This window comes from Nematolebias whitei, chromosome 1 (genome assembly GCF_014905685.2).
Source record: "Nematolebias whitei isolate Nwh7 chromosome 1, NemWhi1, whole genome shotgun sequence".
NCBI lineage: Eukaryota > Metazoa > Chordata > Actinopteri > Cyprinodontiformes > Rivulidae > Nematolebias > Nematolebias whitei.
Genome location: NC_056498.1, coordinates 26,649,438 through 26,675,364, shown reverse-complemented (window position 1 = coordinate 26,675,364; position 25,927 = coordinate 26,649,438). Strand labels below are relative to the sequence as shown.

At 38.4% G+C, this 25,927-nt stretch overlaps 1 protein-coding gene across 1 annotated transcript in view; it reads right to left on the bottom strand.

The window, feature by feature from the left end:
• LOC119423998 (adhesion G protein-coupled receptor L3) overlaps positions 1-25,927 on the bottom strand; it is a 159,966-nt gene that overhangs the window by 125,739 nt on the left and 8,300 nt on the right. The window contains exons 2-3 of the mRNA XM_037691788.1: positions 23,541-23,620; positions 15,390-16,190 (exon numbers count right to left, since the gene is read on the bottom strand). Of these exons, the coding sequence (XP_037547716.1) occupies positions 15,390-16,190; positions 23,541-23,620 (881 nt within the window). The remainder of the gene's footprint in view (positions 1-15,389; positions 16,191-23,540; positions 23,621-25,927) is intronic.

Below are 25,927 nucleotides of genomic sequence, written 5' to 3'. Positions count from 1 at the left end.
AAAAAAAAAATAGCTGTGCAAATTGTCTGCCCCGATTTCCAAAGATTAACATCAAAATCTGACATATAAAGCTCTAAGTGGTTATTGGAGCCTTTAAATACTAATAGTTTGATGACACAGGTCACAAGTAATCTACTTATAATTTCAGAACAAAATTTTCTTAAGGCAAAACCCTTCAAGCCATGACTTGGTGTGTTTTGTGAATGGGTCGAAGCAGAAAGGGGGTTGAAGCCAACCCATACCTAAGGTACCTTTGTGCCACAAAGCGAGGTAGTAGCAGAGCCAAAAAGGTCACAATGTGAAAGGTAAGCTGAAAATAGCCACAAAAAGAATAGGTTAACTGTTAATTTATGATGTTTTGAAAATGTTAGTTGTCCATCACACAGAATGCATTGCAATCCATATCAATGCAGATGAGTTGCATCTTTAGGTTCTGTGATGCTAGCTTCATTTGTGAAATCTCATGTCTGCAAGACATGGTCGGCTCCATCTGTGATTTCTGAACGGCCAGGAGCACCATAAAGACAAATTGGTCTTTGCAGCCATTTGCTGAACTGTTGTGGGAAAGGGCCTTCAAATATAAACGTTCCTCAAGGTTTCTGAACTATCAGGTGATGTTGGTTACATCTATTCACAAATGGGGACACATTTTTCCATCTGGTTGAATTTTTCTTCCTCTCTTTATCCAAGCAGAGAGACAGTAAGATCATTTTTTGATTTACCCACTCTTCTTAAGCAATTGTAATTAAAAAGAAATGCTCATACCTCCTCTGAATGCCTAAGACTATATGACAGTACCAAGAAATATGACTTGAGGGAATGTCTATCACAGCATGAGGTTAATTCAAAGTCACTAGGAGTCATGTTTAGAATTAAATTCCATAGTTTTAGATGAATCCATAGAGTCCAGGCAGTAAATTATTATCCAGAATGTTCTACGTACAGCATGTTAAATACACCTCTGAAGATACACACAGGAGACAGGGAACAGGAGAGAGTGCCCTTGAGCAGTCTTAAATGTGTTTTCCATGGGATGAGCATACAAAAAAGGAAACCCAGCAGCAGACCGCAGCCACAGCCATGATGGCACTATCGCCTTTCAGACAACACAAGGACATTTTGTTTCACTTTCCCAATTTATCCAAGGGGCAAACTGAATGAGGGAGCAAAAAAAAAAAAAAAAAAAAAAAATTTAAAAAAAAAGGCCCAAAAAAAACAAAAAAGTTTAACGGTTTTTGGTCGAAGCAACAACTTAGTGACCTTTATGGACAATTTTAATGCACGACATGAGAATTTTATAGATTGGGTAAAGATGCAACAATAGGCCACGAGGAGGGCACTGAAGTTACCACTTATCCTTTTTTCAATGGCCATCACGCTGAACGAAAAAGTTGATCAATTCGCTCATATCTATGTGCGTTCGTTTGTAGATTTAACAAAATATCTCATGAACCAATGAACAGATTTTATTCAAACGAACAAAAAGTAAACACTGGGTATACATCTACAACTGATTACCTTTTGGAGTCAATCCAATTCAAGAGGATAGCCCCAGCTAATCAGCACCACTAAAATGATTATAATTTAATACATTTTAAATATACTGACCTAAAATTTGGTGTGGTGGTGGTAGAGTTTATCATAACGCATACTTTTAGCAGCCATCATGGGAGTGTTCATCATGTTACTTTCAAGATTTGACCAAAATGGTTACAATTTTGTCATTTCATAACTTGTAAAATGATCTTAGTCCATAACAGGGTTGTCCATTCCTGGTCCTGGAGGGCCACTACCCTGCATGTTCTACTTGTTATCCTGCTCTAACCCATCTGATTCAATGGTTGAATTACCACTTCATGTTCTGCAAAGGCCTGGCAATCATTCAAATCAGGTGGGTTGGAACAGAAACATCTAAAACAGGGGTGTCAAACCCATTTACAAAAGGGGGCCAAAATTAAAACCCTTTTCAAACTAAGGGCCGGTTTCAGAATCTATATTAACTCAAGTTATATATCCAACATTTTTTCTTGGTTGCAGGTTCCTCAACAAGAGTTTGATTCGTCTCATTTGTCATTCTTTGTTGTACTTTTGACATCATAATCAAAGATTAATAAAAACACTTAAAGTGTTAAAAGTATTTTGCATTTAATATAACATTTTGGAGGTCCAAATAAGATGTCAACGAGGGCCACATTTGGCCCCCGGGCCTTTAGTTTGACACATATGATCTAAAACATGCAGGATAGTGGTCCTTGAGGACCAGACAAGGACATCCCAGGTCTAAAACTCGTATATAAGTAATCTTATATTATTGCTTTCTACAGTGGTGCATCTCCAACTGGTTTTATAATAACTGGGACAGGGTGTTCAAATCTGGTCCTTGAGGCCCACTATCCTGCATGTTTTGCTAGTTTCCCAGTTCCAACAGACTTGAATCAATGGGTACATTACCTCTTGATTTTCTGGAGAAGCCTGTTAATCACTCATTGATTCATAGGAGGTGTGTTGGAACAGAGAAACATCTAAAACATAGTGGATAGTGGCCCTCAAGGACCAGGAATGGACACCCCTGCACAGGAGTAATCGGTTTAAAAATAACAATGATGAAAGAGGACATTGTAATAACAATTAAATTATCTCAAACCTTTAATTCCTCTCCTTTCCCTGATATTAAGGATAAAATGTATCCTCAGGGGCACATTGATGTAAATTAACATGAAAATCAGGTTCTCATGATTTCTGAGCCAAGGAACTTTTTTTAAAGTTTGTACAGAAAATCTGGAAAGCTTCTCATTCATAAAATACAGTAGTAAACTTATGTATGCACTCCAGCTTCCCTGCTCATTGAAACACAAGCTCCTCTCATCATTTACGCTCCACTTCTGCCCCCACCACCATCACCAAACGCGTGAAGTCTGTTTCCACCACACACGAAGCTCTGTGCTCCATTTCAAAGCATTCATTTCGAACTAATTAGCCTCTCTCTCCATATCCCAGGGCTCGTGGCTTCCACAATTAGATAAGCCTGCTCTACTTCGCTCCAGGAAAGAAAATTGCAACGCTATTATGAAATGGATCCGGTTTATATGACTTGCCATTTCCCCACCACGAGAAGGCTCGTCGGCTCTGAGGAACTTCTGTCGACTTGAGATCAAAAGAGGTGGAAAGGGCTTTCAGGGGTAAGGTGGGGGGCAAAGCATCAGACAATGAAGTGACTCTTACATCCTTGTTCTGAACCCAATTACCTCCCAGTTTTAGTTGTAGAACCTGCGTGTGGTTACATCTTCTGCAGGTATTTTTACAAGAATATGATTTGAACGTTCAACGTGTTCCATATCAAGTCAAGTTTATTGTCATTCGCATCACATGTGGTACATAAGGTGGAATGAAATTATGTACTCAAGGTCCCAGTTAAACCCAAAAATAGCAAAAATATAAAGTGTAAAACAAATCACTATATAAGGATCTATAATATACACTAAGATATACGCTTAACGAACACCAAATTGTACGCTAAAGATCTAAGATATACACTAAACACTAATAACGTAAAACAATATGGCGTATCAACAGCCGCCCGAACATGAGTCTGTGGAGAGGATGGATATGAATGAATACAGTGCGATACGGTGTGATGTCACCCTTGGAATTTCTACTGGACTGGTTTAGGTACTCATTAACACATTTTGAATTCTGGGACACATTGTTTATACCTTTGTAGGCAAAATGCATGATTGTGGCTGTTATTAAGTAATAATTTTACACTGTGTGGCATAAGTCTACTTTACATTTCTACATTTCTGAAAGCTAAAAATCTACACAATGCAACAAGAAAGTTAACAACTAGACTAAAGTCTTCAATTGATCCAAAATTCTGTTGAAAATTGGAAGAAAATGTTTAAACTTAAGAAAATAGTTTAAATGTTAAACTTTAACATTTTAACATTTGAGCTTGACACATTCCCAATGTGTCAAGCTCAAGGCCCAGGGGCCAAATACGGCCTTCATTGACATCTTATCTGGCCCCCCACATGTTATTTTAAATGTAAAATACTTTTATCACTTTAATATTTTCAGTAATCTTTGATTATGTTGTCAAAAGTGTAACAGAGAACATCAAATTAGTGCTTAGTATATTAATTAGTTGATGTTTTTCTTAGTTCATATCTTAGATCTTATTACTGTTTTTCTTTTACATTTTATTGTTGGATGTAACTGGGACCCTGCGTACATAATCTCGTTGCACCACATGTACCACATGAGATGCGAATGACAAATAAATCTTTCTGATTCTGACTCTCTGACTCTGAAATGAGGCCCATCAAACTCTTGTTTAGGAACCTGTGACCAAGAAAAGATGTTGGGAATCGAACTTGAGTTAATGTAGATTCTGAAACTGGCCCTTAGTTTGAAAAAGGTTTTAATTTTGGCCCCCTTTTGTAGGTGAGTTTGACACACATACTTATCTTATGTTAAAGCTCAATAGTTATGTTTACATGCGCAAAATTCTTTGACCAAATTGAAATGTTTTCAGATTAAATAATTTGAATGTATCATTAACATGGGAACAATCCATTCATGATGAGTGTTTACATGCAGCGGGCTTTTATTCAGAATAGAAGTACTGACATGCACAGAGTGGTAAACTTTCCTTAAAAAAAAACACAGAAGAAGTTCTACTTCCGGGATGAACGTAAACAAACCCGAATGCCCAAAATGGACCCCTGACAGGTTTTAGTGACGGTGGAGACGTTACTGCACTCCCTGATTGAGCTACAAGTAATACAGATAGTTTTGAGCTCTTTCAAAGTTTCTAGTAGAAATGTTGTATCGCTCACCGACCAGTTTCGCTTCCCGGACATAGTAGCATCTAGCCAGGCGGAAATACGTGAGGTAGACATAGATCGCACATGCGCAGTCAGGTCAATTTTTCACAATTGGGAAAAAAATGAACAGATTGTGTTGGCATGTGCACTATTCGGATTATGAATCGGCATAAACTACCCCTCTCATTCTGATTAAAAATTCATTCGGATCGAGCTGAATCAGCAAAGAATAATCCGAATGGGGCGTTTACACAACGCATTTTTATTCCGAATGGCCGTTTAATCCGATTACTTATGTCCATGTAAACATAGCTACTGTTTTATATTTTCCCAAGAGAGCACTTCGCTCTCAGACTGCAGGTTTACTTGTGGTTCCTAGAGTTTCGAAAAGTAGAATGGGAGGCAGAGCTTTCAGTTCTCAGGCTCCTCTCTTGTGGAACCAACTTTCAGTTTCTGACCATGTGACTGACACTCTGTCTACTTTTAGGGCTAGGCTTGAGACTTTCCTTTTAAATAAATCCTATAGTGAGGGTTGGTTTGGATTTCCTGAGCTCTCCTTTTGTTATGCTGCTATAGAATGTGAGGCATGCTGACCACAATTATCACTATGCTGCTGCTTTTACTCTATAATGTTTGTGTTGGCAATTATTGCTGTCATTAACCTGTTTTTCTTTGTTTTTCTCCAAATCAAAACTATATCTGGACCATTTGATCTTTGACTGTCTCACATTTCATAATGTGCTATATGTGAATGTTTTGTATTATTATTAAATATACTGTACTCAGATTTGACTTTAATAGACTTTTTGCTGTATCGCGACCCAAGACAACTTTTATTGTGATTTGAAGCTATATCCATAAATTGGATTATAATTATTAAGTTTTTATTGAATTGTAAAAAAAAATCAAATAAAAAAATAAAAAAGATATTGCTAAAATTGTACATCAGCTCTTCAGCTTATCGTTTCTTTTGTGTTCACTGTCCTGCTGGAATTCAACACCTGTCTTTGTGGTGGAAGCGAATGGTGGGAAAATAAAACGATAAAGCGCTTGCTGTTTAATGGTATCTTTTGTGGCCAGCCCACAATCCATCAGTGTGCAACTGGGATGTGAAAAAGGTTGAAGCGGTGCAGGTGTCGGCGGGGAGGAGGTGTGCTAAATTACGCTGCCAGACAACTGGTATTGCTTCGATATCATCTGACATGATGAGAACCATAATGGATAGGAGCTATGCATTGTTTGGCAATTAATTTCCTATTCCCCAACTCTCTTGCCTGGATTTGAGAGGGCATCGATGGAGGTCACACGGAGCTGGGAGGAGTATATGCTCTGAGCTGATATGTATGCACGCACGGACGCGAGCCGGGAGAAAAGCTCGCTGTGTTTGCGTTAGATGACAGAAGAGACAAAAACTGGCACAGGGATGACACTCAAGTACTCTGGGGGTAATTTTACTGCACAAATCCACTAAAAATGCATGCAGACAGATATAAAAGCAACCTTTTAGTCTAATATGCACACTGACTCATCTGCAAGATAGGATTTTGCTAATTTGATTTCTGTTTAATTGCATTTTGTATGCTCAAAAAGTCTTGAAAATCAAAAAAAAAAAAAAAGAAGCTTTTTTCACATTCATCACTAATCCTCACATCATTTTACCATGGTACAAACAGCACAATATGAGATGTCCATTAAACCCTCGGAGTCCACAAATATCCATATTTACCGACCTTCAATATTCCTCCTTTTATCTTAGACAAAACTCTAAGATGAAAGGAGAAGGAGCGGATTTGTTTTTGACACTTTGAGACCAACATTGAGTCTCTAATGTGAGGGACAAGGCCAAACATTGTTAAATCAAGAAGAGGGAGGAAAAGCAGACAAAAGAGTGACAAAAAACAGAAAACATTAGCAAAGAACCACTAAAAAGCAAAGGCATACGCCAAGGTTTTATCTCACCAAATAAATAAATAAATGAATGAGACTTTTTCTAAACAGTGTCAAGAATAGGCCAAAAAGGTACAGAGAAACTCAGCCTCTGATGATAAAGAGAGTTAAAGTTGCTTTAGAGGCCTTTGTTCCGATTCGCTCGGCTGATTGGTCAAAATAAATCACTCTGGGCTTGTGCGCCATCGAGCCTGTTAAACTTAATGTGGCAATTTGGGGGGGGGACTCCAGAGGAATTGGTAGCCAAACACACACAGAGAGAAATGATGTATTAAAAAAAAAAAAAGTACAAAATAGAAAAAAATGTGAGAAAATCCCACATAAAGCAAAACAAGGCAATGGCCCAGACAAACAAAGCCCTTATTTTAAAATTGACCTTGATTTGTGACCTTGGCATTAGAACTGGGGTAATAAAAAGGGTACACAACACTCTGTCTAATGATGATGCATATGTGTAAGGAGTTTTATTAAATTATCTTAAGCAGATCAGAAGTTATGGGTGGGAAAAGAGAAAGTTTACAGACAGAGAAGGACACTACCATGATACGTTCACTTTTCGACTGGTGTATAATAAGAACTGAGAAAAATCAGAGTCATTGCCGTTTGATAAAATCTTTAAAATAAGGTCTTATGTAAATATGCTAAATCTTGTACCATCAATTAGCTCACAGCATGTGTTTATGTGTTTTGAATGACCTCAGCTACTAAGACATGGATCTTTAGCTAAATACGTGTAAATCTGAACATGTTTCATCCATTTTTGCGTTGGCCAAGATAGATTAGTTGTAGCGACAATCTTCAATTGGGTTGACTCAAAATGTTAATCAGATTTAGAAGTACAACTGGTGGTTACTTTGAGATTCATTAAAATGTGTCCAGTGGTTTGTGAGATATTTTACCAGCACAGCAGACAAACACATGTTGAAATGGGCTTCAGCACTGGGCGATAAATGTAATAAGAGTGGAAGCACGTGATCCCAATTCTCCGTTGATTTATCATTAGCCAAAAATCTTTAATGCTTATGTATGTTTTTGTGCTCTCCCCTTTATGCTGGGAGTGATGGATTGGGTGCTGGCTTTAATTGAGGGATTGTCTGCCAGCCCCCTCACTGCACAGGTGATCTGTGTATGATTCCTAGATCAAGGTACAGCCGCCACAGCCAGTGATGGATGGGCAGATGGAAAGAGGCAGACCAGACCAAACAGGTATGATATACATAATGGGGTATCACACAGAGAAAATCTACATGTGTCATTGTGAAACACTTAAAATATGTGAGGGCTGGCTCAAATCAACAATGACTAAATCAGCATTCACACAATTATTCGGACAATGGGTGGTTAAACAGCTAGTGAATAACAAAGAGCTGTCTGTTTTTATGGTAAAAAAAATGTAAAGATGCATTACTAACAGAAGCCTATTGTCTTGAACCATGAAAGCATTTCCCGAAGAGGCTTTTGTGCATGGTTTTCTGTGTGTGGAGTGCTCAGGAGTTTAGTGTGCATGTCCGTACGTGCTCAACAAATCGTTCTCAACCATAATCCTAAAGCCAGCACTTTCTCTCGAAGAAAATTGCCCTCTCCAAGAGGTGCACCAGACATGTGATAAGTGCGTACCATGAAAATAAGCATTTAGCCGACATTCCTAAGCCTCAGCATCACAAAAAGTGCTTCATACAGCAGGCAAAGGACTTTTTTTGTAGCTCAGTAGCACTTAGTTTGAATTACATGGCGTTATATCCCTTAGAGCTTAGTAATCAAGAAAAATCTCCTGCAACTACAACTTGAATCTGTCAGTTAAAGCAATGATAGCTAATGAAACGCAAGGGTATGGGGCATGTATGTTCTCAAGAGCTCACTGAGTCAAACTTTTCTTATCTACAGTGACTCTGTCAACCCAAATATTCTGCTCAGGCAGTTTTAATCAATTTAGTATGTGTCAGGCTCCTCTAAACAGAGCCAAGATGGGCCTGAGCATCCAAAACATTGTCTATTTCGACATTAGGGTGGGGGGAGCCAACCCTGGCAGCTTCCTCCAGGCCAATAGGGCTGGCACGGTGCCTTGTCCAGATGGCAACATGTGGCCAAATTACTGAATGCTTGACAGAGAATGTATCTATGACACTAATTTTTTGATCATGAGTCAACTAAATAATTATACTTGCAGTGGCAAAAAAAGAGTCGAAGAGGCCATCTGGATGAATGAGGAAGTAAAGAGAAAACCACAAAGTGACTGTATCATTCTTTCAACGCATCAACAAATGTAGAATTAAATGAGAAACCTAAGGTGTCTTAAGAAATGATAATTGTCCTTCAATTTTGTGCCATAATTTTAAGATTAGAAAAGCTTGTTCTAATTGTTTTGGTCAAACGTTGAACATGACTGTATGCCTGATCTCATTCCGTGATCTATTAGCACTCAGCCTATGTGTTGTAGGTGACTCAGCTTCTATCAGAGCTATAGCTTTTTATCCCTTAATATTTGTAAAACTGACCAAGTTACAGCCATTTTTTTGTGTATTTTCAAAGGTAAATTGGATATGGCAGCCTGACTGAATTGGGTTTTCTTCAAAAGTTAATCAGTTGTAGATGATCATTACCTGCGCTGAACTGATATGGGACTTGAACAATACCAGTTGGTTTATAGGCACATGAAGATGAGATTTGTTTATACTTGGGAGACACATTTAAAATCAAACCCTAGCATTTTTTGTTGTTCTCTAAATAGGATCATAATTTACACATATCGTCATACTTTATTAAAGATTTAGCTTATGCAATGCATGTCCAGATGTACCTGTACACTTTAAAAGAACCCACATAGTCTCTTATGAGCACCAAGCTTATAGAGAATGGGATATTGGCTTATCATTATTCAGGTTTACTCAATATTTAAATAATTAGACAAAGGATATATAGCATGACTTTACTCTCAAATTACTCTAAAAGTTCAAAGCATCCCGGACGAGCCCCCAAATGTATGTTACAATCCAGCTCACTGGACTGCAACATGAAATGGAGAATGAACATAGGACTGAAGACGTCTTTTGGATAAAAGACAAAACGTTTCAACAAAGAAGAATCCATCCAGAGGACCTGACTCAACCTTGTTAGAGTTAAGAGGTTAACTTTTTTTAATTAAAAACGGCCAACTAAAACAGTCTCAAAACACCATTAAAGCCTGGCAATGAGGTGGTACAGTGGTGATCTGCCTCAAGACTCAACAGGCATGATTTAAATCCACACCTTCATAGGTACAGCTTATGTTAGTCAAGCAGAACAGAGTTGTTGTGATACTCTTTGGCCAGTGAAGATACAGAAGACTTATTAATTATCTGCAGATATCAGGTGACAAAAGTGAAAAACTTTAGTTATTAAAACAGATTGCTGGAATATTCTACAGCTGTTGTTTTGTTTTATTTTTTCAAAGATGATTGACAAGCACTTAGCATTTCTACCACTTGAAATATGACACCAATTCCACACAGCTCTTCACCTTGCTGTCCAGCAAACCTCTGTGGTACGAAACAATCAAAGTGAGGTTTTTTTCATAATGGAGGACATGAGTGAGCTGAATCATACAGAGATGGAAAAGGTGAGAAACAATCTAAAAAGGTGGGTATGAGTAACAGGGACTAATGGATATGTGAGAGACAATGATTTTCTTCAACTGTCAGCCAACCACCCAGAGAGGTAGACTTTGATTATAACAAGAATTTTCATGCACGTTTTTGGTTCTTTCCCTCTTGTTTTATGTTCATTTATCCTCTTAAAATGTAAGATTTCTGTATTAGAAGAAAGTGAATTATTTGTGCACATGCTTTGCTTCAGCCATCTCTACCCTGTGTGTTCTGTGTCATAGCTCTTGCAGTGGAGTGCTGGCCCCAGCTGTGGTTCTGGCCTCGTGTCTGCTGCTCTGCTGACTGTCCCCGCTCCACTGATGTGGCAGGTCAGGCATTCTCACAAGATCAGAAAGCATAAGTGGAAATGAGCAAGCGTTAGCCCGATTAGCGAACGACACCTTTCTCTGAGCGTTAACAGACGCTGTGATCATGACACTGGATCAAATTTCCAAAGCACGTGTTGGCAACAAAACAAAGATGCTGCACTGACTTTAGACTCGGGTGTTTTGGCAAGTCTCGCTCTTCTAGTCAGGCCTTTGAGCCCCGCTGGATAGCGGTAAATGCACCAAATGATTGCATCGATGGTTTCCTGAATTCTTTTTGAAAATCTGTCACAAAAAGTTTCAAACTCCAAAACTTTTCTAGCTCTCTCTTTTTGCTCTCGGATCTCCACCCAACATCAATGGAGTAGCAAATAAACAGTAAACAATTTGACGCAAACTGGAAACACAAACTAATTTGTGTGCAGTGAAGTAGTATACTAATGCTGCTTAAAATAATTTAGTTGTAATTGTCTTACCATTTCAAATTTAGACAAATAAGTCTGTAGAGTAGATAACGTTCACACTCGCTTTACTCAGAATAAAGCTGTGGATCAAATTGGATGCTCATTATTGTAGAGTCCATTCAATCGCTCTTTTATTACTTATTTATCTGTTTATCTGACATTTATACTTATTTTCTGACTCCATCCATCTACTTAATGCCACATTTTACTATCTATATTCATGCAGATGGTGCTTTGGAGGGGGAGCCTAGTCTGCAACAGCTGCCAAACACGTTTCACCAGAATGTCTAGTATTTTGTGTATGCATGTTATGTCTATAATAATTTGTGTAACACTGTGTGTTGTTAAACAGTAAAAATTTTGCAATCCGGAAAGCGCATAACAGCAACACTTCATTCTCTGTAACTACAACAAATTATGATGGGTAGCTGTATATCTTCAAAACCAAACACTGTGGTTATTGAATAAATGAATATGTTATGGGGTGTGTTGAAGCGGGACTTCGAATAACAAAAAAACCAACAAAAAAACATGGGTTTAGGGAAAAAGTTGCAGCCAGCAAAGGGAAATAAATTCAACTGGCAGGCAGCAGGTAGAAAAGGCTCTAGAGGAGAAAGCAGAGGTGGGGATTTCACAGTCAAATAACTTGTGACATTTTTGACTACAGCTGTTGATGAGACAGAGCGAAGAATTACCTTGGTGTGTCAAAACAGCTTCTCTGTTCCTGTTATAAGCTTTCCAACGACTACAGATTTATAAAAAGAACAATGGAAGGGAGAAACTGGACTTAAACAAGTTTTGGAAAGTTTGCTGCAAGCAGTACTTTTCCTAAAGCTTGGGTGAAAGACTTCAAACAAGTGGCTAAAATACATATGTGTAGAAAACCCAAAAAGATATACAGTGTTGAAAAACTTGGGAATTTATCTGTGGTTGGTAGAAAAATAAATTTAGCTGTTATCATGTTACCAATGATGTCTATGAACTATCCTTCCATAAAGTCAGCTTCTGCCACTTTTTGGAAAAACTAAATAAAATTAAAAATAAAATAAAAAAAAGGTTGTGAGAGAAGTAACTTAAGCAGAAATTCCCAGACCTCTATCTTCCCAGCCAATATGAAGGGGTTCTGGGGTGGTCCCAGGCTAGCTGAGAGGTCTAAACGTTCCAGTAAGTCTAACCTGAGGTCTCTTCCTGGTGGGAAATGTCCAAAATATCTTCGTCTGTACATGCCTAGATGCCATCCTTACTAGATGCCTGAACCATTTCAGCTAACTTCTTACAACGATTCAGATTAGCAATTTGACACGCCTCCCAAATAGCCAAACTTCTCATCCTTTCCTAAAGGCTAAGTCAAATCAACAAAGTTCATGCTCAATCATCCAGGTAGCAAATCCAATAATAGTTTATGTTCTCCACAAAAGACCAGTACAGCGTCCACATCACTGCAGATGCTACTCCAATCCACCTATCGGTGTCCCGCTCCATTCCACCCCCGCTAATGAACAAAACACAAAACACTTGGAGCCATTAACTTGGAGTAGTAGCCCACTCCCAACACCAAGGTAGAAATTCATCCTTTTCCAGTTGAGAACCATTGCCTCAAACTTGGAGGTGCTGATCTTCACCCCAGCTGCTTCACTGCCAATGTTAAACTGCCTCAAGAAGCACTGACAGTTTAGCTCAATGAGGCGAACAACATCACATCATCGGCAAAAAGCAGTGCTGCAATTCAAAACCTCCCAAGTTGAAGACCTTACACTTACAGTACGAGCTCAATCTGAAAAGCCTTAATTAAAAGTGAAACCTTCACAAAGTCCAATATTGACAGATAATAAGCCTGGATGATTACTGACCATGCAACGAATAAATAAGACAAACACTAAAAATACTTTTTTCCCCCATTCTTGTTGAAAACTGTGTCTACTTACAATTCCAAAAAGCACAGGAAACCGCAATTTTTTTGAAGCTGTCATCTGTGCATAATTATCATTTTCCAATTGAGTTTTACTTTGAACCTAATGACTTTATTCTGGGACTTTATTATTATATTATCTATTATGACTTTATTATTTTACACAGTCAGGTGTTCTATGTGTTTGTGCGTTTGTTTTAATACAATTTAACCAAACCTGTGTATGGTTAAAACTTTTTAAGGCCTTTATAACTATATAACTATATACTTTCTGTTGGTGCACTACTTTCATCTAAGTCTAAACACATGTATGTTAGGTTAATGGCTATATGCCTATACTTTACATTGATAGGCTCCAGGGTGAATAAATAACCAAGTGTGGTAAAAAATGTTTTAAGGAACTTTTGTCAAAACCTGAAACATTCCTCTTTTGATAAAATGTAACTGACACTACAACATTTTAGCAGTGAAACACTGAAATGACATTGCCTTGCTTACAAGCAATGGAAAAAGGCAACTGAATTAGCAATTCTTTGCTAATCTACAGCCAGAATCTGTTTGTGACTTGGATTCCGTCTATCAAGTTTCAAATAGGCCTGTCACGATAACAAATTTTGCTGGGCAAATAACTGTCTCAGAAATTATTGCGATAAACGATAATATTGTTTGAAATTTTACAAAAATTAATTGGCAAATTTTAGAAGAAATGTTGATTTGTTTGGTTGTAGTATTTTTTTTGACCACCGGATGGCAGTATAAGACTGTTTGAACCAAAGGATGGATAATTGAGCAGTGTGTCTCTAAGAAAAATGGGAGGGAGGGCTCTTGACGTGACATGGTTGACGCTCTGTGTGGTTTGAGCTCTTTACCACAGCATTTTTCACACAAAGCTTTTAATTTAAAAAAAATAAGTAAACAAGTTCTCAGCTTCTTTTTGCAGAGAAAAACAAATTTTTACACAAAGGCACAGGTTTCAACCATGAATTTTGGAGCTCGACAAGACGGAAGTTTATTTCCGAGGTTGGCCTGTTAGCTTAGCTCGTAGCTTAGCTTCTCAGCTTAGCTGCTTTAAACAATCCAAAAACACGATTTTGGATGGTTAACACAGATTTTAAAGAGAAAAGAGAAAATGAGGGGTCAGTGAAGAGCACAAGAGTTGAGTCGTGTCTTCAGTAGAGACACGAAGAAACGATAAAGCCGGTAAATGAAAATGAGGTTGATAATTTTCATTGATCATGCGATTAATTGATTTATTGTTTATCGCAACAGGCCTAGTTTCAAATACAGGAGTAACACATTGATCACATCCCTACAGCTACCTTTCACCAGCCCACACATTCCCAAATTTCTATCGTAGGACATTTCACATACTTTTGATCAACCTATTTGCTCAAAATATTACAATAATGTAACATGCAAACACAGGAACAAACTCTCTGGGATTGTGAGGACGAGCAGCAAAACTGCTGGCATCGCACTACAGAAGCTCATTGACCTACACAAGACGAGGTCACTGAACAAGGCCAGGTTGATTCTGGCAGATCCTGATCACCCACTCCACAGTGAGTTCAGGTTGCTTCCATCTGGATGCAGGTATCTGCAGCCCAGATGTAGAACAAACAGACTGAAAAACTCATTCATCCAAGTGATCAGGCTTCTCAATGAACATTGATGACTTCCATATTGTCATTTTAATGCCTTAATGTCTTGTCTAGTATGGATGTTTTAAATCTACTGACTGTGAAACTAATTGCCCCTTGGGGATAATAAAGATACTTGAACTTGAACTCACAATACTCACAAAACAATTCAAAGCATTTCATGTCAGGCTGTTCTATACATTCAACACAGTAAAAACTCAGAGTCAAAAGCAACATTCTGAGTGCTTTTCTATAACCATAAAAAATGGCAGGCCATAGGTCAAATAAGTAAAAAATTTTAAATCTTTCTGAGAAGAAAATTGTCAGAAAATCCAATGGACAACAATAAAGAGGATTTTGCTAGAGTGCTTGTGATGGTGAAAGGCTTATCGAATGTCTAAATCTGAAAGTTTCAATCTTACGGGGAACATGACTTTAATTTACCAGGTACATACTAATACTAATACTGGAGATTTAGCAGATAGCTACAGTAAAAACATGTCAGTAGATGTTGTTTTTTGTGTCTTTTAGAATCCTACATGAGAGAAAATCAAATATGATTCACCCTCTTTTACGGTATTTAAAATAAATGCTGTCTTCACATTTTGCTCAATGTGAAGGAAAAAAAATGAGTGTAAAAAGTAAGTCTGGTCTTACCGAGTCTGTTGTCTAATGCTCCAAAATCCAGAGAATACTTGACAACATGGTAGTTGTTCCAGACATACAGCAGGTTGTCCCTGGGATTATAATCCACAGCGGCAATGTACTGATAAGAGTTAGGGAAAGGGATGTCCAGAAATCCATCTTTACTTAATTCTGTGTTGTAGATGTAGTCGATCTTGTTTCCTGTTGCTTCGTTGTCATCATCCTCATAGACTGACTTAACCACATACAGGATCCCACAAATCATGAAAGCATTGGAAGCTGAACGCTTGTCATAAGCTGTGTCCCAGGTCCCTTCAACCCGTAGTGTGTAGGGATTGAGTTGGCTGATGACAATCCGCCCGTTGTTTTGCTCAGTGGCATAAATCACCCAAAGTCCATTTTCATCCACAGCCAAGTCGATGTCTGATTTTCCTCCCCAGCGGTATGGAGATGTGTCATGATAGTTGGCATTAGCTATAATAGCCTCACCACTCTTGATGCGAGTTCGCAGGTCAAACTTGACAATGTTGCGTGTGCGTTCCTTATTGAAAAACAAAGCACCGTCGTAGACCACAAAGCCTGTTCCATCGACACGATGTGGCAGTTTGTAGGTTGTTGTTGGCCTCCCAGCGATAAAGTCCTCCTTCGATGAGTATTCAGTCAAGGTGTCCGTACGATACGGTGTCCAAGGCATGTAATATATCTTATCCGAGGCCTGGAGAGGATCTTTGCACCAGGCCCCAGACTGGTGGTCCGATTCGAAGAGGTGCTCGCTCTGGTATACCCTACGCAGAAGCCCTGGGCACAGGAAAACTGAGGAGCCAAAAATTGGGAAAGACAATTATAGAGTTACATTGGCAGGTATTAAAAAATAAGAATAGCAATTGATATTAAAGTCAAATCCCATTTCACCTCTTACCCCTACTACTTAGCCCTATACTTGTGTTTTGACCATTCATGCTGGATAGTAGCATTTCCAAATGTTTGGGGGGATGTATAAGGAGGGTGAACGGATAGGCCATAAAATAGAAATTTAAAGACAGTTCAAACAAAGAGGTATAACTTGCTCTGGCAAACAAATATTTTATTGCCACAACAGCCATTGTAATGCCTAGTTTGGTGTATTCTAACATTTTGTTTTATATTATTTTGTCAATTGTCTTTAAGCACAAAAGAACAACATATAGTGAAGCCTGCTGCAAGCTACATAACTAAATATTAATGGTGTGCAGTGACTGAAATATTTGAGTCTTCATTCCAATTTTAAGGGCATGGTCATTTTTCACCCTCCTGATGCCATTGGGTCATAATGACCCACAAGGTCGTAATTTTAAAACTGAGACCTTGTTGGTCGTTTAGACTCCAAAACAGCACGAGGTGTGTAGATTTTATTTGCGTTCAGAATGTCATTCTTTCTTAGTTTAAAAGGTTATCGCTATGCTTAACTGTCGTGCTATGATTGAAGAATGGAAAAAAAAAAAAAACATTGTAAAAAGCCCGGATAGCCGTAAATTGTGTGTGGTGCTGATAGCAGACTAATGAAGGGTAAAGATGTGGGGTTGTAGCCAGTGATGGCTTATTGGCTTTTCAAAGAAGTGTATTAGTCTACAGTGGAATATTTTAACCAGCGCACTTTGTGACTTCAACTTAACGTTCAAAGAGTAAGGGTTAGCTCTGGGAAATGGGATTCAACCAAAAACACACACAGTTTAAATGTGTAGCTCATTACGAAGGAGTTGTTGACTCACACCTCTCGATCGGTGCTGGAATAATCAGACTTTGATTAAAGGCAGTGATAACAAATAGAAATCAGCTAGTGTCTATCAAAATACTCTAACAAGTGCTGAATTACAAATGCATAAATATTGCAATTTACCATTATAAAACCAAGAAAAAAATGTGTATTCTGATTTTACATTGTGTAAAATGTGTTTTTCAACACAGTGAGACCCCTCAGTTTATTGTTGAGAACAGTTCTTTTTCCTCTGACCCCAAAAGAAATTATCCACAATGCTGCTAAACAAACCGATTTAATGTTTGTAGGGAGGGAATAATAAACTCAGTGAGGGTTATATCGTCTGACTTTATGAGCAGAGCGAAGTTGGAGATGCTGTTAAAACTAACAAAACGCACCACTTCTCGCCCACATGCACAGAAACACACACAGCCATTTTTTTTTCCCATTACACATCTCTTTTTTTTTTGGGGGGGGGTAAACAAACAAAAACAGAAGCAGTAAAGACACTGTTTGATTCTTTCTGTATTTTCTCTGAGTTAGAATCTAAAATAAAAAGCGTTACACACATAATACCATTCTGAATTCTGACAAATATCTGCGTTGTGATCATCGGCCATGGCAGCTCTCTGAGAAAATGAAAACAAATGAAAACAAAGGAAAAACACGGGATCATCTTTAAAGTAATGACTGCTTTCTGTTATTTCATCTGCATGACATTTTTATCTGGGGTGTGATTTACAGCACCGCACACACTAAACTAATTACACGTGAACTGGTTTGTACTTAGATCTGATAAAGCTCAGCCAAGGCAATACAGCTGGAGTGGGTCAATAGAAGGAAGCATTTGCAAAAGCCTATTTCAATTGAATATTGATCACCGTGGAGCAAGGGAATTGTCATTTTCTGTCTTTTGACAAATACAGCACCTAAATTGTTGAATAAAACCACAGGATCAGGGGTGATTCTAGGCTCTGAGCTTTAGGGGTGCTCAGCCCCCAGTGCTGACAGTGGCTCTTGACTTGAACACGGTGGCCATTGGCGATGTCACTGCACTATCTGTTCCGAAAGCACGATCTGTACCGTCAGCTCAATTGTGCATGCGCTAAAAGAAATGCATTTGAATATACGAGATTTAGGAAAATGTACTGGAAATAATGACTTCCAGCCTTAATTATAAAAATGTGCAAAATGATATCCTGTAAGCTGATTTAATACAACACATATATTATATACATTTTGATATTAAGACAGAAAATCCATTAATTTTGTGATCTACAATGTCTAAAGCCCTCCCAGACGTATTTCTTTTAGCGCATGCGCAAATGAGCTGACGATACGGATCGTGCAGTGACAGGTGTCAGAAGCATTTGTAATTTGGGGTGGGGGGAGACACATTGATGGGGGTCCTCCCCCAGAAAATTTTGAGTAGTGTAGATGCCATTTTCTGCATTCTGGTGTATTATAATGGGTTGTTAATCATCTATGTTTATCTACATAAGTAAACACTTGATTCAATAACTATTTAAGAGAGCAACAAGAAGTAGCCTGACCAACAGCTATTGTGTGAAAAGAGCACATTCTGCTTTGCCCCCCCACCCCCCCCCCCCCCCCCCAAAAAAAAAAAAAACCGCTCAGGGTAACACGTGTCTGAATTAAATGTTTTCCACTGACAGCGTTCAACAATTTTTCTGATGATTTTTCACAAAATCCCTCTGACCGCAAAGCGTCCGTAAAGCAAAACACTGACAATGTTGTCAGAGGACAAGGGGGTAGACCTCCTGTAGGTAAGGGGTGCTTACTTTTGGGACAAATTGTGATCGCCGACTGGTCGCTTGCTGACAAGCCTACTGGACTGATTGACAGGTGGTGGGTGTTAAAGGATCGGACTCGCGCAAAAAAAAAAAATCATAGATTTTACTGGGCCGTTTAAGAGTGACATCATTTATTCCATATTTTTTCCAAATTTATTCAGTACTTTGGTGACTCTAAGGTTAGAGAACTGAGTTTTCTTACAAAATCGTAAAGATGGTTTCTTAATTTTTCAGGGATGCTGAGTTCATATTTAGGGGTGTTTGAAAACCCCCAAAAAGATGCTAAAATCGCCACTGTACTGGATTAAACTTATAAATATACCATATTTTGGGACTATACAGCGTACTTAAAATCCTTTAATTTTCTCAAAAATCGACAGTGAGCCTTATAAGCCGGTGCACCTTATGTATTAATTCTGGTTGTGTTTACTGACCTCGAACCGATTTTATGTGGTACACGGCGCACAAAAATGTGTATTGTTCTGTATTGAGTGTATTATTTTGTATTTTATGTGTTACAACTGAACAATGTAACAATAAATGGAATAATGGAAGACACCCAAGGGTCAGGGGTCATAGTTAGAGGAGTGCAGTATCATGCTACAAGAGTTATTGTGAATGAGTTGAATAAAGTTTGACTTATCTGACTGTTTTGTTTCGCTGAATGCACCTTATAATCTGGTGTGACTTATAGTCAGAAAAATATAGTAAATTATTTAAAAAAAATGCAAATATGATAAAAAAAGAGCAAAAAAAGGGAAGTTTCTTTTTCATAAGGGTGCAGAAATAAAACAGTATGTGAGAAAGCCTTTTTCCCTAGGGCAGGGCATCATCCTGACAGAGTGCTGACAGGTTCTGCCGCAGATCCGTCGAGAGGTAGAAACTGCGTGCTCCGAGGGGAAAGCGGGAGAAAGAGACAGAGAAAACAGAGCCTTCCTTTCCCTTGTAATCTCCCAAGATTAAACATGTTGTCTATCTGCAGGTGAAAATATGGTGAGATGCATCCTGGTGACACAGAGCCTCGGCGCACAGCTCAGCGTTTGCTCTGCTAAATGCTGAGGGAGCTGTTTCTCTCCCGTTAAAAAAAAAACACAAGATGTGCTAGGCTACGAGGTCAGAGTAGGAAAGCTTTGTACTGACAGCACAGTGTGAGGATCAATGCAGTGTTTTAAAAAGATGCTTTTTACGGGTGTGAATGCAGAGATGAAGCCATGTGTGACAAATAGAAAAATAAGACAATTATGGTTTTCATGGGGAATGTTTTCAAACATTTACTTTGATGTCATTCTCTTCTGTCAGATTTTTTTTAAAGGCTTAGCTTACCTTGAAGGATGGCATGCTGCCCACCGCCTTTCATATAAGAGTTTTAAAATAAAATGCATTTGCATGCAGTTGTGTGTTGAGACATGACAGAGTTATAGTTATTTTTGTCATACCAGGAAAATATGATTGTCTCGTGTGAACCTCAGCTACTACCACACCAGATTTTAGCTCAGTATCTATAAAAGTAGCTGATTTGGAGTTCTTTTTGTCATGTCTATGATCGATTAGCTGTGGCGGACATCTTAAATCAGGTTGGCTCAGTTGAAGAAAATCAGCTGTAGATGTACAACCAGTGATTACATTTTGAGAATTTCATCCAAATCTGTCCAGTGGTTCATGAAATATTCTGCTAACAAACATATAGGGTTAACTCTAGAAGTTAATAATAATGTTTTAATGAAGGACTTTGAATCAACAGGATATGTGTTGTGCATGACTCTCGACTACCAACATGCCAAATTTTAGCTCAGTTTCTTGAGATTTAACTGATTTGGAGTCGTTTTTGTGTTTGTCAAGGTTACGTATCTGTGGCAGACATCTTGAATCATGGTGACTTCTACACCTAATCAATTATAGATATAAATCTAATGATTCATTTCTGAGAGTTACAATAAAATCCATCCACTAGACAGCGCAAACAATAACATTCTCGCCCAGCTTTCACTTGCTCTGTAATGACTGATGTGCACTGAAAACGTAAAATTTTCTATCATACTGTCTTGTGCCTATGTTGTCTTATTTAACATGAGTACATCTTTATATTTATTGGCCAACAACAGACGTATTTGTAGCTGATTGAAGAAACAAAACCTCCGAGGCTCTCGGTGAAGCTTCAGAATATGTAGTCCGGCTTCATACAGTGCTGATAATGTAAGATTGCCACTGCAATAATCTATCTGCAGTATTGACCTGTGAGTCCCTGAAGGTTATAGCCATCATCATGTAGGAGCTGTTTGAAAAATGCTGACAACTTATTGGACGAGCTATTGATCAGGCGCTATAGCCTTCTGCTTTAATATTACGCAGCGGGTAAAGCAGAGCAGGAATGATTTTCAGTTATTGCGGAGAATAAATATATCCTGGACTTAAACGTTTTCATCAGGAAGCCAGTTTCTAACTGTGTTTTACCTTGTGGCATCATCATATATGTTGCAATGTCAAAAGTATCTGTTGACATTTGAGATCAATCAATACAAATCTACAGGAGACAGAACTGTATATTGGTATAGGGACTAAAGCGACAACACTAAGTTGGTTTACATTGCAAACGGCTATAAGGCAAGCAATCAAGTAATTGTTTGTGTCTGTATTTGTTAGCAAAATATCTCATGGACGGCAATATGGATCTCAATGAAGCTAAAAAAAACAACAGATCTCTATATCTTTTTCTTCTACAGGGGTCACAACAGCAGATCATTAGTCTCTACGTCCAACATCAACCGCCACCTTGCTGGGTAACGGTGCCAGAGTCAGTTAGTGTTAACCCAGGCCATGACTGATCTGGTAAAGCAGTCATAGCTCAGGTAGGACAGATGAAGATTCACGTGTTAGCTTTGGCACAAATGCCCTCACCATTTTTACATGCTTGGAACTGGCACCAGATGTATACAGAAAACATGCTTTCAATGGATGAAATTACTGGATTTTCATACAACAGGTCTCTTTTTTTTAAATGAGTCCTCGTGACTCAATGAGACTAACCTGTATACATAAAGGTTGAATGAATATACAACTGATTAATTTCTGGAGTTAATCCACTTAACTGTCCTAGAAATTCACCCTTAGTAAAAAACATAAAAAGGCTTTAACTAGGACAAATTTACAGAAATTCAGTTAAGGTTTGGTGTGGTAGCAGCTGAGAGTCATCATTATGACTTAGTCTGAGTTCCAACAGATCTGGGCCTTCAATTTTGGTATGCAAATAGGTGGGCAATGTGCATTACTTCAAAGAATAATGTCTTCAATTTGGAAAATATTTTGAATTTTAAACAAAACCTTTTTAAATTTTAATCAAGACACGTTTATTAAAAGCCATACAGCATTTTTATTAATTGACTAAAGATAAATTCCAGTGTATTTCATGTAATTTATCAGCCAGATAGTCATGGAGTTCCTCAGAGTTCAGTGCTTAGACCAGTGCTCTTTACATTTTATATGCTTAACTTCTGTTAGTTCGGGGAAGCTGTGGCTGAGTGGTTAGAGCAGTCCTCCGCCAATGGGAGAGTTGGGGGTTCAATTCCACCACTATGCAGTCACATGTTGAAGTGTCCCTGTGCAAGACAATGAACCCCTCATTGCCTCCATTGTGTGTCCCATTGATGTATGAATGTGGTCTAAAGCACGGATTAGTCTCTATAGAAGGATTTGTTCAGATTAGCTTTGTAGAGATCTAGCAGAGTGTTGTATGTATGTGTGCGCGGTTGAGTAAATGAGGGCACAGATTGCATTGTAAAGCACTTTGGGTACATTGATTAGATAAAAAGGTGTCATATTAGTACAGACCAGTTACCATTTAAATTATTAGGCCTCATGGGATTAATACTTATTGTTAGCTGATGACACGCAGCTATAGTCATCCACGAAGCTTGATTATTAAACTAAACCTACAAGCATGTGGTATATGCACAAAGCCTGCATAATTTCTGAATTTAAATGTAGACAAAATAAAGATTGTGGTCTTTGAATAAAACTGTATGCAACTGAATTTAAACTTGAATGGGACTGAATGAAATAGGGCATTAAGTCTGTTCTATTTGATTTTGGTAAAGTGTTCTAAGACAGGGGTTCCCAACCCTGGTCTTTGAGGAACACCATCTTGCATTTTTTAGTTGTTTCCCTGCTACAACATACCTGATTAAGTGATTTAATTACATCCTCAAGTTCTGCAGAAGCCTGCAAATCACCCATTTATTAAAAGCAGGTGTGTCGGAGCAGAGAAACAACTAAAACTACTTTGTATTAGGATGGTGTTCCTCAAGGACCAGTATTAGGAACCCCTGCTCTAAGCTATCTTATGTCATAAATATGTGCCATAAAAAATAAAATTATATTCAATCGTAATTGAGTTGATTTATAAAATATATATTTAATGTCTGGTAATGCATTTCATTAGAACAATGTAATTTCCCCCATGAATTACACAATGAACCACACCAATGAAACAAACACTGAACACAGAAATGAAAAAGGCCAGAAACCGGAAGTAGCGACCCGTCACCAGGAAATGATAACACAGACGTGCAGTAAATGAAAAGGGCGATGAAAAAAGAAAAGTTGTTGGCATTTAGTTACCTTTTTGTTCCACTTCTAGTTTTAGGCATGAAGGGGAGAGAAAGACAGAAAACAAAGAACAGATTAATCCTGTGAGAACTCTTTTTTCAGTCAAATAAAAGAAGAAGAGGAGCACCGGGTTAGTAGAAATGACAAATTAAACATTTGTTTCTTGAGCTTTCAAAGAAAAAAGAAAAAAAAATACACAAAAAAATAACAGTTCATTGCTTTGGATGTGAGGAAAATCATCAGGGGATCATCATTTCTTTGTGCAAAAGTCATGTTTCACATGTTGCTTCTAAAAAGGCAAACGTGTATTTCATTGTCCTGTGGGGCAGTTCTCTCATCTTTCTAAAACTATTTTAATGTTTTTCATTTTTCATTTCCGATCCAGTACGTCTACATGACTATTTTCAGGAGAGTGCCTGAAAATGGTCAGGTGCAAGGACTAGACTAAAGTGAGAGGAAATTTTGGAAAGACCATCAAAATTTAAGGACTCCTCAAGAGCTGCTTGAAATTATAAAAAAGTAAACAAACAAACAAAACAAAAAAAAAGATTATGACAAGTAAATTAGCTTATTTTTAAGAAAAAAACAAATGGATATCATAAGAATTTTTAAACAGTATGTCAGTGAATTGCTTCAAGGTTCTTTATTGTCATTCACATCACATGGTACATGAGGTGGAACAAAATTGTGTACTCAAGGTCCCAGTTACACCCCAAAATAGCAAAAATATAAAGTATAAAAAAGCGAAATAGTATACAAGGATATAAGATATATGCTAAACGAACGCTAAACTATACGCTAAAAGATCTAAGATATATGCTAAACACTAATAATGTGAAATAATACGATATATTAAACAGCAGTTCGAACATTCAAACAAAATGTGCACAATCTTAAGGTTCTGCAGCTCAACAAGTCCACTAGAAGCCTGTTAAGAGCAACTTGCTGAGGCTATTACATCCTAAACCTCTATATATCACTTTCTCTTTAGACAAGCCTCTTAGGTCAGTCATGACATTTTGTCATTCTCCTTATTTGAGGTTGAGGTTAGCATCCACCCTGCCTGTCTGCTCCTGTCCCTTTCCCTCCAGTAATCCTGCTTCTAATAAGAGAGGATTAACCTCTGTTACCAGAGCTTACAAGAGTCCCCTCCACCAAAACGAAGACAGCAACCAAGTGAGGTATGGAGGTCAGAGGATAGGTGAAAGCAGAGAGAAGTTTGAAAGGTGGGAAAGTTATTAGATGATGTCAGTGTTAAGTGGGAACCAGTAGGCCAATGGGAAAAGAAACGAATGAGACAGAGTTGGGGAAAAGGAGAGAGAAATAATGGCTGGAGCCTTTTAACAAGTTGTCTCCTTGTCAGATCATAAACCTGAACGCCAGTACATCGAGGCACCTCATTAACGACAAACACCCAGGCTGTCGTGGATACATTCATAGCTAGAACTGAGCACCAGTTGCTCTGGGCTACTAGTGAATCACCATTACTGGCGACTCGGATTTGCCAATAACATGGAACGGCATGCAGACCCCCATGCATCAAATCAAAGCAAACAGCCTAATGTGCCTGATCGAAGCTTCCTCACCTCCCATGAGCAGCCGCCACACAACAGGGACCACGGGGAAGCTAACGTTTCTGATTGAACGATCGCTAACAGTGGCGAGGGGAGAGTCGGGGTAATGATCTATAAAAAAAGCATTAGTGGTGGGGATGTGAGAAGTAGTATACGATGCAATCTCAAGGGGAGATGGTGTGAGAAGGGAGTAAAAGATGTGGATGAAATCCCTCTAACCCTCCGCAGACTACCCCCAACTAGGAAACACAACTCCCTGATGCTACGGTCCAGCATGTAACCCTTTCACTTGACCAGAAGACGCTATGAGGGATGCAACAGGGTCACCCGTCAGTGCACTCACAGTAATTTGTTGGTGTCATGTCTGCTCATGTTTCACCACAGACTGAGATGTAACTGTGATGTGCGTCTCGGAAAGCCACATTTCACCCAGCTGCAGATAGAGAAGCTTTTGGGGAAAAAAATAAAAATCAGACGCGAGGATTGATTTATTTGAGAAGTTCTTTTTTTTCACTCCGCCCCACCACCTCCATTGTGACCTTAATACGATTTTGGTCACGGCTGTCACTGAGTCACTAAAAAGCACTTAGCTCGCTCTCATCTCTTTCTTCTGTTTCCCTCCTGGCCACTCAGAGATGAGTGAAGGAATGAATGAATGAGCTCATTTCAGATCTGAACATATTTAGATACAAATAAGACCTTACAATATAAAACAAACGCTTATTTATGCTAGCACCAACTCAGTAACACCGAAATTTCACAGGCCTAGACAACAAATAAGTTAATTTTCTTAAAAACTGTACAATTTTGCAAAGTTTATATATA